The 15,082-nt window shown below is 43.0% G+C and overlaps 1 protein-coding gene across 1 annotated transcript; it reads left to right on the forward strand.

Moving 5' to 3' along the window:
• Window positions 1-9,234: 9,234 nt before the first annotated feature.
• LOC307000706 (nicotinamide N-methyltransferase) lies at window positions 9,235-10,868 on the forward strand. Its single transcript, XM_079616489.1, has 3 exons — window positions 9,235-9,536; window positions 9,628-9,835; window positions 10,194-10,868. Exons 1-3 carry the CDS (start codon window positions 9,377-9,379, stop codon window positions 10,618-10,620), a joined length of 795 nt encoding a protein of 264 aa, XP_079472615.1. The 5' UTR covers window positions 9,235-9,376; the 3' UTR covers window positions 10,621-10,868.
• The last annotated feature ends 4,214 nt before the right edge of the window (window positions 10,869-15,082 follow it).

Genomic DNA, 15,082 nt, shown 5'->3' on the forward strand with positions numbered 1-15,082 from the left:
ATTCGACGCATATCCAATGCCCAGAGTTGACAAAATGCTTGATCGACTGGGTACTGCTCGTTTTTATTCTACACTGGACTTAACCAAGGGTTATTGGCAGATCCCCTTGTTTCCCATGACCAAAGAAAAAACAGCTTTCACAACGCCGTTCGGATTACACCAATTTGTTACTCTTCCGTTCGGGTTGTTCGGGGCTCCAGCGACCTTTCAGCGTCTGATGGACAGAATTCTCCGGCCGCATGCTGCATATGCCGCTGCATATCTGGATGATATCATCATCTATAGTGGGGATTGGCAGCGACATATGCAGCATTTGCAGGCTGGTCATTAAGACGCTGAGAAGAGCTGGGCTCACGGCCAAGACGAAGAAGTGTGCAATTGGGCGTGTGGAAGTCAGATATCTGGGTTTCTACCTTGGGTCATGGACAGGTGCGTCCTCAAATTGACAAGACAGCAGCAGTTGCGACTTGTCCAAGACCCAAGACCAAAAAGGAGGTTAGACAGTTCCTGGGGCTGGCGGGATATTATAGAAGTTCCCTTTCAAGAGTACTCTCTGGTTGCGTAAGCTTGCTTACGCATCGGGAAAGCCCCTCTCTCGAGAAGATTGAAGCCTAAAATTATCCTTATAATTTGCTTTAATTTAAAACGCACTTGCTGCAGCAAGCAGACCCAAGCGAGACGGCTCTCGCGCTTATTGGCTGCTCTGCAGCAATTGCTGCAACCTATGGAGAGGCGCGACTGACATGAGAGCCAATAGGGGCGCTTCGCGCCCTCTTATGGGTCACAGCCCGCCAAAATGGGCATGGTTTCGTATTATAAAATGCCGCGCCACCCATAGATGCCTTGATTTCATCTCCTTCAGTGGAGGATCCTCTTCGCTGACTCCGGAAGAAGCCTTCACACCGTCGAACGAGCATTCAGCAGGACTGCAGAAGCCGGCTAGGAGACTCTCCCCATGCCGCCTTCAGACGCCGTTCCAGCTGCGCTATCCGGCGCGTTCATATCCTTTTCACAAGCTCCGTCTGTGACGCATGCGGTTTTTTCAATTCTAAAAGAGCAAATTGCAGGCGTCGCTCGCTCCAATGGCGGCTGCCCGGAGTGCGACGAAATGGCCTTATCGACCCTGCAGGCTCGATTAGCCTCCTTCGGCGAAGACTCCACACTGCTGCTCTCTCAAGGGCCGCGCCGTAAAAAGCGCGCTCTCATAGAGCTCCAGAGGCCTCAGCGATCTGCGAGCTCACGCCGGATAACTCCCCGCGTGCCTCGCTTTCTGATTCGCCTTCACCGGTTGTCCCTGATGGCCAACGCCCATCTGCTTCCGCCTCCGTTCTCATCACTTTCGGTGCACCAGAGGGTGAGGACGGCGACGAGGACAGCTGTTCACTTGCCGCTTTGGGAAGCGAGGACTGGTCAGGCTCCATTCCGGACCCCGCCCCCTCAACCCAAGCCAGCACCAGTGGAACTAGGGCCAGCATGGAACTAAGGCCTGCTGACGAAGGCCGTCGAAGACCTCGGCCTCGAGTGGTCTTCCCCCCAGGAGCCAACACGCAACAGGCTCGACGAGTGGCATATGCAGGGGAGCCGCCTGACGCCTCAGCAAAGGCCCGCTCCGTTTCTTTCCGAACTCCACGACGAGTTGACGAAGTCATGGAAGGCGCCATTTTCCGCCAGGCTTAAATCATCTGCTTCCTCGAGGCTCTCCGTTGTGGACGGCGCTCTGGAAAAAGGCTACCAGCATCTTATCGAAGAGGCTGTGTCCGCGCACCTTTGTCCGCCCTCCTCTGGATGGCAGTCGAAGGCCGCCCACCCCTCTAAAGCTCTTGCCGGTCGCGCTTACACCGCCGCCGGTCAGGCTGCATCAGCACTCCATACCATGTCGGTGCTTCAGGTGTTCCAAGCCAACCTTCTCCATACTCTGGACGAGGCTGGCCCCAACCCTGAGGCATTCAGAGACCTGCACAGCGCAACAGACTTAGCCCTGCGAGCTACTAAGACCACTGCTCAAGCTATCGGCAGGAACATGGCGGTTCTCACTGTTTTGGAGCGAACGCCGTTTTCACGGCGACCCAAATAAATCTGAAAAAGAGCAAAATGTCTTTTTTATCCAGTTTATGCCAAATGTGTTCTAAATGTAGGAAATGTGCCCTCTATTCAGTGCTCACCCCTACTCATAAACACTGCCCATTCAGTGTCCCACACACACTTAGGGCTCCCTCCCATAACATTTCCCCGCTCTCGCGGCATGTGTATCATATGCAGAGCAGACACCCATAACTCTATGCGCGCCTCCTCATATAAGCGCTGTTAATACAGTGTCACAAGCACCAACAGTTCAGGCCACCGGATCCCTCTCACACAGCGATCCGAGCCCAGACATCATTCTACCCCTAGCCATACATCAGAATGGGTGCTACAGATAATAAAGCGAGGCTACTCGTTGCTGAAAAACGAAGTAGCACATCTGCTTCGCGCCGAAATAGCGAACCTGCTGAAAAAAGGGGCTATAGAAACCGTCCCTCTGACACAGAGTGAGGCGGGCTTTTACAGTCGTTATTTTCTCGTCCCAAAGAAGGATGGCGGTCTCCATCCCATCCTAGATCTCAGACATTTGAACAAAGCGTTCATGAGGCGATCGTTCCAAATGCTGACGACCAAACAGATCCTCGCGCAAATTCGCCCGGGGGACTGGTTTATGTCAGTGGATCTGAAGGACGCGTCAGTTTTGTTACTCAGTCATTTGGTAAATCTGGGTCTCAAAATCAATTGGAACAAGAGTTTGTTGTCACCCAGTCAGAAAATCTCTTTTCTGGGGACATAAATAGACTCTGTGTCAATGAAAGCGCGGCTTACGTCACAGCGCGCGCTCTCTATCCAGCGCCTAGCGGCATCATTCAGAGCCGGCAACGTCACTCCTCTCAAAAGTTTTCAGAGGATTCTGGGCCGCATGGCCTCAGCCTCAGCAGTGCTTCAGCTGGGGCTGCTACACATGCGCCCCCTCCAGCTATGGCTGAAGTCCCGAGTCCCGCCCCGCACTTGGACGACGGGTTGCCTTTGTCTCAGGGTTACCCAGCGCTGTGTCGAAGCACTGGAACCTTGGAAGGTAGCCGTTTGATACCAGTCAGGCGTCGATGTGGGAACTGTCTCAAAGCTAAAAGTAGTCTCGACAGATGCATCCAACCTCGGTTGGGGGGCCCTGCACGAGGGCAGGCCGATCTTCGGTCTATGGTCAGACCCGGAGAAGTGCCTACACATAAACTGTCTAGAGATGAAAGCGGTCGAGCTAGCTCTGGAGTTTTTTCTCCCACGCTTGAGGGGTCACCACATCCTAGTCTGATCGGACAACATGTCGGTGGTATCCTACATAAACCGCCAGGGCGGTATCAGATCCCGGAGCCTGTTTACCATGGCCAAACGCCTTCTCGTATGGGCTCAGCACAACCTGCGCTCGCTGAGAGTGACGCATGTGCCAGGCATCCTGAACTTGGGTCCGGATATGTTATCCAGAGGCAACGTTCCCCCAGGGGCATGGTCTCTTCACCCCCAGGTGGTTCAGTTGATATGGAGCATCTTTGGCAGGGCAGAGGTCGACCTCTTCGCCTCAGAAGACAATGCTCATTGCCCAACATATTTTACAAAGAACAGGGACGCGTTGGCCCACAACTGGCCCAATCGCTCGCTCTATGCTTTCCCACCGATCGCGCTGTTGCCACAGGTCATCATACGGATCAGGGAGAGCAGGTGCTCCTAGTCGCCCCGCTCTGGAGGAACCGAACATGAACATTGGCTGACGCAGCTAGGAGGGACAGCCCCTTAGCCGGTCCCAGTAGGAAAGACCTCCTCTCTCAGGCCAAAGGGACGCTCTGGCATCCCCCCCCCCGAACTGTGGGCCCTGCATGCATGGGCTCTCAACGGGTCCCCGTTAACCTCCCAGAGGGAGTGTTAAACACCATCACAGAGGCTAGAGCGCCCTCTACCAGGCGGCTTTATGCCTTAAAATGGTCAGTGTTCTCGAGCTGGTGCTCAGCACGAAACATGGATCCGAAAAACTGTGGAGTAACGGAGTTACTTCTCTTCCTCCAAGAGCTTTTGGAGGGTTTTTTTGGTAGATCCCCCTCCACGCTCAAAGTATATGTGTCGGCCATTGCGGCGTTCCTAATGCCAGCGTCTGGTCAGTCACTGGGAAAAAATTACCTGGTCATCCGTTTTCTCAGAGGAGCCAGGATGTTAAACCCTCCTCGACCTCCGTTGGTTCCCGTTTGGGACCTTTCCACGGTCCTAGAGGCCATGAAAGGTGACCCATTTGAACCAATTCAGTCCATAGACTTAAAATATCTCTCACTCAAAACAGTCTTCCTGATGGCCCTTGCCTCAGTTAAGCGTGTGGGTGACGCTACCTGTCTTGAGTTTGGTCACAATGACTCTAAACTCATTCTCAAACCGAGACACGGTTACGTACCCAAAATACTTGCCACTTCGTTCAGAGCGCAAGTCATTTCACTGTCAGCTCTCCCTGTATCTGACTGTGAGAGGGACGTGAATTTTCTCTGCCCTATCAGGGCCCTGAGAATATATGTGGAGCGCTCTGCTGAGTTCAGACAAACGGAGCAGCTCTTTGTCTCCTTTGGTGGCCGCACTAAAGGGCTGGGTACAGAGTCCTGCAACGGGTCCCGCGGGTGCCCGCGTAAAAGTGTCTAAAACGGGTGGATTGTGTGACATTCCTAAAATTCACGGGCGGGGATGCGGGCAGATAATTATCTCATTGCGGGCGGGGAGTAGCGGATTAAAAATATGTGCAATATTTGTGTCTAAATTACCATTGCACACATACGCAACGGAACGCAACAACAATATGACCTTTGGACCCATCACGATCACGTCACCACTGCGACAGTGCGACTTTCGTTGATGCTTCTCATAGCCTCGTTGGAGCGTTGCAGGAGACAGGAGTAGCTATGGATGATGTAAAAGTAAAGTTGGCGAGTGGAGTATATAAAATTGTTGACAACGAGTCTTTAAGGGCAAAATCGGATGTGTGGAGAAAGTGTGGTGTAATAGTATTTTTTTTTTTCATGTCTATTTGCGCGTTTTCAGGTTCCATAACCTATTTAGGTGCTGAACGATGAGGCTACTTGAATGGCGCAAAACAAAGCGCACTTTAGCCTGTTTCATTAGCCCATTCACAATGTGATGTTGAGAGGTGCGAGATAAAAAATAAAGCACTTTAATTGGAATGATTTTTGCGTGTGTGATTTATAGCGGGCACGGGTCGCGTAACGGGCCAAATATTAACGGGTCTGGGCGGGTGCGGATTTAATTTTGATATTATCACGGGTGACGGGTCGGATCTGGTGCTGAACTTTGCGGGCACGGGCGGGCGCGGGTCTCCAAAAATGGACCCGTGCAGGACTCTGGCTGGGTACCACTAAGCAGAGCCTTTCACGTTGGATAGTCGATGCTATTTCATTGGCTTATGCATCCAAAGGCCTCTGCTGCCCTCTGGGCGTCAGAGCTCACTCTACTAGAGGCATGGCCTCATCCTGGGCTTGGTCCAGTGGGATTTCACTACAGGATATCTGTACGGAGGCAGGCTGGGCCTCTCCGTCTACATTTATCAGGTTTTATAATCTAGAAGTTCCCGCGCTACAAGCTAGACTAAGCAGTCTAGTCGTGCCATAGCAGTTATTCTGCCCGACTTAGGTCCGGCATAAGTGTGATATAATGTGTCAAGCATTCTTTATTCATGTAGCACTTAGGGTCCAATCACATTCAGCTCCATCCCTACATACTCCCTGTTCAGGCCCCCCGTTGGCCTAAACATTAGTTACTCGTCATATGAGCCCCAGGCACTTGCCCTGGGACGGAGATGAAGGGAGTTTTTGTGAGCACACACTGCGTTTTACACGGGGTTCCCGATGCGTAAGCAAGCTTACGCAACACGAGAGTACTCTCGAAAGGGAACGTCTCGGTTACTAACGTAACCTCGGTTCCCTGAGATGTGGGAACGAGTGTTGCATAACCTTGCCGTGTTGTGCTCCGTTTGGTATCACTTCAGTCGATGAAAACAAGGCATCTATGGGTGGCGCGGCATTTTATAATGCGAAGCCACGCCCATTTTGGCGGGCTGTAACCCATAGAGGGCGCTTCTCTCATGTCAGTCGCGCCTCTCCATCGGTTGCAGCAATTGCTGCGGAGCAGCCAATAAGCACGCGAGCCGTCTCGCTTGGGTCTGCTTGCTGCAGCAAGTGCGTTTTAAATTAAAGCAAATTATAAGGATGCAGGCCGGACGGCTCTCCGGCCTGATTCGGGCGGTGGGGGTATGTGGTGAGGGGGGCGTGGTTTTGCGGAGTCTGTAGCGGGAGAGAGAGGACGGAACAGAGCGGGGAGTAAGTAGGTCAACTGCAGATGATGAACACCTGTGTCTAATTGGCGTGGAGAGACCGAATATAAACCAGAGTGAGAGAGAGGGTGGAGAGAGAGAAACGGACTGGGACCTCGTGAACTGTTGCTGTTGACTCCTGAGAGAGATCACCAATTTAATATTCTGAGTTATTGAGTGTTTTGTGGCTGTGCTTGTGCATGGTGAATGCGCTGCGTGCGCGCCTTTTCTTTTTGTTTATTTCAAACGTGAATAAAACGAGACTCCCAGTTCAGCCGACCCCTGTCTTCTTCCTTTACTTACAAAACTGTAAGTAAATAAATAAATAAATGTCTCAAACCACTCTTGCACCATTACTTAATGGTGACATTGGAAATTGTGGAAACACCAGTGGATTCCAGGGACATTGACTGTGGCAGAATGTTTGAGCTTAACTCTCTGTCCAGCTTCTATCAAGGAAAGACCATAATTTATGACAGTCAATTAAGGTAGCTCTGATTTCATTTGAAACTCGTCTGTACCCTATCCTTCTACCTCTCCTTCCTCCTCTTACACCTTGCTCTTCCCTTCCCTTCCATCTGTCCATGTCTTATATTTTCTTTGCTTGCTCTTTCCACTAACACCATTGCCTTCCAATCATCTCTTCTCCATCTACTCCTCTTTCTACATCCTCAGCTCTTCTTGCTTCTACATCCTCAACTCTTCTTGCTCCATCTCCTCTTCCTATACCATCTATTCCTTTCCCCTCATCTCTATATTCTGTCTCAATATTCCCTTTCAATATTATCCTTCTTCTATCCTCTCCAAAACCTTTCACTCTTACACTTCTTCCTTTTCCCGTTCTTCTTTTTTGTAATTTTTCTTTTTCCCTTTTATAGTTTTTGTAATTGAGATAGCTGTGTAAACAATTGGGAAATTTGTATTTCCTGTGTGTATTACTAACTCAGCAGATATTTATTTAATGTGAAAACATTTGAGAATTTTGTGCTCAATGTTTTGAAAAATATGCATGTGATTTGTAATTTGCATGAAATTAAGGAAAATGTATAACCTGATTATTAGGACAATTACAAAGTGTTAAGATCACTGTGTTAACTGTTTTGAGAACAGTGACCTTAGTTTGGAGAAATGTGTCAAATTGATTGAGAAAAACTGTAATGTCTTTGTATCTTTTTGTTGTTTTGAGATATTGCATCATTCAACATGGCAGAGGGACCAAGTACCAATAAGTGTTAAATCCTTTTATTCTCAGAAAACCAGACAGGTACAAAACATTTTTTTTTTCCAGATAAATAAGATGTTAGAAATACTTTTATGCAGATTTTAATAATATTTTTCTTGTAAATTTTTTTCTGTGACAGAAAATACATCTGTCCACTCCAGTGGACACCATGAGCGAAAGGGTATATTGTGCCTATGGCCTATGTTTAGATTCCGCCTTATTTTGTACGTTATAAATTATGATAATTAACACTTAATAGTTTTATTTTATTTCTTTTTTTATTAAATTATTTTATAATTCATCATCATCATAAACAGCTTTTGAAAATTGATGAAATACAAGCTATGTTAATAGGCTGTCAAGTGTACATTTTTAAATTAATACATTTTATTCATAGTTTTATTGGTGGAAGTAGGTGAATCAAATGATATGATACTGTTTTAAATCAAAGTTGGCCATTTTTTAAATTAATAAAATGAGTTTCGAGACAGAGATTTTTTTTAAATGTCTGCTCTATTGTTGGTGTTATATTAATGTTCTCATGTGTATTATTCATACCATTTGCTCTTAATAAATGTAAAAAAAATCAGATCAAATAACATTGCCAAACAATGCCAAAAAGTTATTAGCATGATATTCACTTGTTTAAAAGTAAAAACAAACCTGAAAAAATATTAGCCTACTTTGTGATTCAATAAGTCATGCATGTGTGGCAGGACGCAGGTATCAGACACAAGGAATTTCGACTACGCCACCCTTGGGAATTTCACCCAGGGGAATATGAATGACACCTAAAAAAATTGCTATTAGGTGACCCAGATTCGACTCTCTTAATAAGGTAGGCAGAAACGTGGGTATCAAAAAGTACTAACATTTTATTAATAAAGTTGAATTTATAGAAAGAAGAAAAATCACATTAAAATAGCCTTTGTTGTACTAGGCAACATCTGATGACTTGTTAGAGGTGCATGGCTGACAACAAATTCAACTAAACAAAAATAACAAACAACACGTACACGACACTTTACATAACTCATATTTAGACAGCACAAAGACACAAAACTACACGAACTTGCAGGGCTGAGGTACACCACAGGAGGAGTGATCACCAAGCTAGTTAGCCAAAGCACACGGTCACACACACAGTGACACACACAGTGACACACACCATCGAGCACTCAGATCACACAACCAAACCACTTCAAAAGTGTCACACGGCAAACGTTGGAGGGACACCACCACCAGATGATTTCCTTCACCCGTGGGACCCCAGCTGCAAAAAGGAAATAAAAAAATAAACTTCAAAATACAATTATAAACCCCAAATGACAATGGAGAAATTGTATTGAATTCTTACTTCCGGCACCGGCTGTGGGCGGGACTGTGATGCTCTATAGCCAACCAGCTGTTAAATAGGAGGAATTACTTGCTGATAGGTGCTCACCTATGTCAATCACCACCACTCACCTCATTAATTCGGTTACACATGAAATACTGGTGATTTATTTAATAAACAATTTGCGTGTTTAAATACTGTAAAATAATAATAATAATAATAAGTATGTTCATTAAAGTAATATTGTTGTGTGCTCTGCTCTTGGTCCTACCAAGCAATCCGCCCCTGCACCAGCATGTCTTTACGTGCACGCAGATGTCAGTTGCGCAAGTCTGGCAATCCCATTTGCGCCTCTTCTGCTTACTGGTCCACTAAGGACAGGACAGTTTACGCTTAAAAAATAACTACAGTCGTCGTCGACATAGGCGTACGTGTTGTAATCATGAGTGAATGCATGAACTTCACTGAGGGAGAGTTCTATCAGCGGCATTTTGATTCGCGTGCATATGTTAAAAATTTCTATTCCTGCCCTCGCGGTCACTCTGACGAGAATGATTTTCTTACTTTCGTTTTAAAATGTCTTAGCCGAGTTTTCTCCACGGGTAAGCAAACAAACAAGCCCAATCAATAATCGCTTGGTCTAAATGTTTTACTTTTCGTAAATATGTTTAACACAAATGTTTGTTTTTAAAGGAGAACATAGAGGTCAGAGGCTGGTTGATGTGGGCAGCGGACCATCTATCCACAGCGTCTTAAGCGCGTGCGAACACTATGACGAAATTGTGCTGTCTGATTTCGCTGATAACAATCGAATAGAAATTGAAAAATGGTTGAAAAATCAAGAAGGCTGTTTAAATTGGAAACCTATTTTGCAGCACATCTGTGAACTGGAGGGGAAAAGGTAAGGTTAGGCTATTTGGGTGTTTCTTCAAAGGCAGTTTTTGGTTCTTTGGACTTTTAAAAACAAACTCACTCTCACGTTTAATTACTTAACAATGCCTAGGAAAATTCATTGTTAACAAATTGTTATTTTCATCAAATTTCAAACTATATAACCATTAGGCCTAATAACAGCGGTAGCATTACGCTTTTAAACAATTTTGGAATTAACTTGCAGGCTATTCCATTGGTAAAACTATGTAAGGATGAAACTAAACAAAAAACACCCATTTATAAAAGAGCCAAGCCTATTTTACACATGTTATTCTTCTTAGTATTTTGTTATAATATCGCTTTTCATTCATCTTTGGACTATTCAGCCCGTCTGATTTGGAGGCTTCGCTTAAGCAACGAGTCAAAAAGGTTTTAAAATGTGATGTCCGGTTGGAGAATCCGTTCTATCCACACACATTGGAACCAGCTGACTGTGTCATTACATCTCTGTGCCTGGAAGCAGCGTGTAAAGACATTCAGACATACCGTCGCGCTTTACATGGGCTGACCAAGCTCCTGCGTCCTGGTGGACTTCTGGTCATGGTTGGTGTTCTGGGTGAGACCTTCTACAAGGTGGATGAACAGTCCTTTTCTTGTCTTAAACTGAGTCAATATGATATTGAGAAAGTGCTCAGAGGTTTAGGCCTCTCTATCCACGAGTTTAATCTACTGCCTGTAGAAGACCAGAAGAGCAACTCCGTGTCTGACTTTGAGGCTGTTTTTCATCTTGTGGCGAGAAAACCTTCTGACTGAATAGAGGCATTTATATAATAAAGCAAAATCGGTTGTATATAAAACTTGAGCATGTAATCAGTCCTGTTTTATAGCCTATATGCTTTTTTTGTTTGTTTATTGCACAAGATGAATATGGAATGCATAACTCTTAAAACTATACACACATATATTGATTGTTTGATGAAATAATGTTTTTTATTTTTTTTTATATGGCTTTTATTTACTAATGAAATAAACATTGGCCTACTGTGAAATAAATTTCATGACTTATGTTCTTTACATAACACACTTTAAAAGGGAGCTTTGCCTTTGGGAAATAATAGAGAATTCATCCAAGCATTCCACTCTAACTATGAATTTTAAATTTTAACCATTTTAAAAACAGAAAGTCACAACATAAATATGGGAAATAAGTTATTTCTAACTCTAACCTTGCAGTTTTTCATATATCATGTAAGGCTCAATTTCTCAATTTTTTGCACAAAACTCTCTAGAAAGTGCTTAATGGTTTATTTCTCAAAAATCCCCGGACCCCCCTAGGAAGAGCCCCCACACATAATAAATCCCAATTTAAACCCTGGAAATAACCAACACAAATTAATTAAGCCTTGTATTATTTGAAGAGTTTGGTGACAGACAGTAGACCAATGTTGGTTGAAAGTATGATAAAGCTTTGCAAACTTCCCACTTCCCCTCGGGGGAATGAATCCCTGTCGCCATTTTGAAGTGCGTTCCACTTCGTGAAGTGGACGAGGGAAGTTTAGATGGACAGACCCGATCGTTCCCTCGATTTTGACAGAGGGAGCGAGTCTACTTCATACACTTCAGGCACCTAAATGTCCCACAATGCAGTATGATTGTGTCTCCACAGATCTCGTCTAATCACCACCACAACAAACAACTCTATGATTAATTAAAATTTGTTTTAATTTAAAACAACCCAAACACATATACATTTGGATGCTGCATTAAGCAAATTCTTAAAGAAAAAAAAAATTGTAAATAAAAAATCAACTCCAGCTGATTCCAAGTGAGTGGGCACTCGTGCAACGTAACCAATGACGTATCCGAGGGAACGAGACGGAGTGAAGTTAGCAAGTGAAGGGCATGACAATAGGCTTGTTTGAGATGCGCCTTGCCTTGCCTGAAATGTAGTCGAGACTGTAGGGGGACCCCGAGAGCACTTGGGGAGCACAACTACTTGGTGTTGCTTTAAGTCTCTCACTGGCAGAAGTGTTAAATGTTGGTCGATTTACATTAATGGGCCATTTCTCCTCGCCAAACATTAGTCAAAGACTGTAAATGGGTGTTTACAGAGCAATAAAATATCTGATAAGCATCTTATCAGCCTTTTCTAAAACTTCTCCAAAGCCTCCCATGATATGACCTTACAATAGGCTTCATAAAATGCATACTTTTAATGATATCATCCTCAGATTTGAAATGAAGTATGACCACACTTGTAGCTACACTTTAGTTGTGGTTATAAGTTGATATCCTACATTCAAACAAATATTATTTTTACATTTAATAAATATATTCTTAATATTTGTGGTTTTTGTTTTATGTTTGACCTTATATATCTCAATATTTATAACAGTTTGATGAATTTTGAGTTGAACTGTAAACTCTCAAGGGTTGGCTTTCTAAATATATGTTGGTTATGTGTCTATTCAGAAAGAGTTCTGAAATCTTTTTATTTTGGGTATGTCATGAATGCATCTAGGGTGACTAGTAAGGGGTTAAGTTGTTATTTTTAACCTTTTATAAAAATAGCCTAGGGCTCTTTGTGTTTACAGCATTAGTGATTTATTTTGTGATTTATTCATTAGTGATTTAACATGTATCTACTGTAACTAATAATTATCAAAATGAATCGATATTGAATCAAGACGTCAAGCGATAATAATAGTATCCTGCCAGTAATTGTAACCATGCATCTAAACATTGTAACATGTTGCCAGTAAACTTAATAAAAATAAGTTACCAAATGTTTTGCCAATCACAACTTATTGTGATGCAAGTTTTTTTTTCTTCACATACCCCATCACCCCCCCCCCATCTCACTCCAGCTTAACTCAAAAGTTGGCAGCCCTGATTAAAGCTAATGCCTATATATATATATATATATATATATATATATATATATATATATATATATATATATATATTACTTTTTGTAAAGCTGCTATAAAACGATGTGAATTGAGCGCTATATAATTTTTTACTTCACCTGATATAGACCTATATATCGTGGCCACGAATGAAGAATTCGTTCCCCAGATTTAGCAGCACGTAGGCTATAGACTATATTACACGGCGGTCTGCCTTGAAGGGATTGTTTGTTGTACAGTAACTTCATTTAACTTACCCTTGTGTTATGTTGCGGGTCAATTTGACCCGTTTCGATTTTCTAGTTGTTGGAAATACTGGTTAACCTATGTTTTTTTTCTTGATATTTTGTGACTTTTTCTCATTTATCATCATGAACATGCATGCAAAGTTTCAACAGCTGATGTGTTTTGACATATACAAACAAAATTACTATTACGTTCGTGATGTTCGCGGGTCAATTTGACCCGCATATTTTAACGCTCTAAGGCAACTGTACCGACCCAAAATAATAACATTTATTGGTTATATTTTGTTATTGTGGCTTTTTACTACCGTATGATACTACAAAATTAGCTTGTCCATATTTATTTCAATACAGAAAAATATTTTGTCAGCCAGATTGTAAAAATTAGCTATCATTTATTTTTTCAAGATACCTGAAATAAAATTAAACCTTTGTTTTTTTTCTTGATATTTTGTTACTTTTTCTCATTTATCATCATGAACATGCATGCAAAGTTTCAACATGCTGATGTTTTTTGACATATACAAACAAAATTACTATACGTTCATATTATTACTAATGTCAATTTGACCCTCATAGACAGCTATTCAAAAGAAACTGTACAGACACAAAATAAAAACATTTATTTTATGTATGGCAGGGCACTTGTAATGTGAGGTGTGCCCATCCAAGTGTGAGAGCAAAACCAGCACCGTGTGTGAAGTGCAAGAAATTCATATGCAGAAAACACACACTTGCTGTGTGCTCATCATGTCAGAAGTAACTTCTTGACTTTATGAAATGAGTCTACAAAACAAAAGTTGAGCCAACTTAGGAAAAGTAAACATTATTTTCATTATACAGCTAAATTTAATTAATCAGTTATGATGTTCTAAGCATAAAATGTAAAAAAATAATAATAATTAAAACGTAAAAAAAACAGTATAATGTTAATCAATAATAATAACATTTTGTCAAAACAAAACAGTTTTAAAAAAAGGTTAAAAAAACATTTTCATAAATCATATGTTCTTATATTTTTTGTTGTTGTAATGTTTGACAAATGTTTATATTAAAAGTTTACAATTTGTACCTGAATCTTTGTTGTTTTTCATAGTGTCATTTTTGAGGAATTGTATTGAATCCAATTAGGGTCAATTTGACCCGAACCATAAGGGGTGTACACAGAAATCCAACATAACACAAGTTAAGTCGTATTAACTGTTTAACTCGTATTAAGTTAATAAACACATTATTTAATTGATCGTTACTGAAATCGCCATGCAGTTTGGCCGTAGGCTATACGTAGAAGATCATTCATAAACTCGTACATAAAGGAATGCGCATGCTCATGCCTCAAGTCTGTCTACTCCAATAAGATTGCTGTATTATAAACCAATTAAATTGTGGGTGACGGAGCGACACGTGTCGCCCCACCTTAATGTGTCGCCCCGCCCCAATCGTCCAGACTGCACTCTGGGGTTACTCAAGTATCCCCAGATTACAAAACCCCAGGCACCTAACCCCAGATTTATAATATTGCTGTATTATAAACCAATAAACCAATCGTGGGTGGGCGGAGCAACACGTGTCGCCCCACTCTGGCCCCACCTTAATGTGTCGCCCCGCCCCAATCGTCCAGACTGCACTCTGGGGTTACTCTAGGCCCTGTCCCAAATGGCACACTCCGGACTTGCCTTTAGTGACGTCTTTGGTGACGTCATGTAGTGCAGACCTATAGGGCCCTTGGCGCGAGTCCACGAGGACGCATTGAGAGGTATTTTTGGGACAGACTCGATCGTCACGCCGGAAATAGGAAGACGGTCCGGTTGTTGTTTAAATATTATATTTCTACATGACTCAGTAAAGCCCTGACATTCGGTTCTATTTATTTAATGAATCATAATGCGATCGTAGCCTATTATTCAACAAAGCTATTTATGTTTATTAAATCTAAATATATATTTAGATTTATGTTTGAGACATCAACCACTGGTTGATGACCATAATGTTTGTATAAACTGTAGGTAACAACTGGTAAAATGTACACCTAGGTCATACAAACCATAATGATATTAACACTTAAATATTTTCTTCTCAGCCATGTTAACAACTGTCCCGAAAGCTCCTCCCATCCGTTGT

The sequence above is a fragment of the Phoxinus phoxinus genome (assembly GCF_949152265.1).
Source record: "Phoxinus phoxinus genome assembly, chromosome: 6".
Classification (NCBI taxonomy): Eukaryota; Metazoa; Chordata; class Actinopteri; order Cypriniformes; family Leuciscidae; genus Phoxinus; species Phoxinus phoxinus.

Bases quoted from the DNA above. Each gene is read 5' to 3' on its own strand.
- LOC307000706 (XM_079616489.1), top strand. From the start codon at position 9,377: ATGAGTGAATGCATGAACTTCACTGAGGGAGAGTTCTATCAGCGGCAT. The intron at 9,537-9,627 runs GTAAGCAAACAA...TTGTTTTTAAAG, and splicing joins TAGCCGAGTTTTCTCCACGG to GAGAACATAGAGGTCAGAGG. The intron at 9,836-10,193 runs GTAAGGTTAGGC...TGGACTATTCAG, and splicing joins TGTGAACTGGAGGGGAAAAG to CCCGTCTGATTTGGAGGCTT.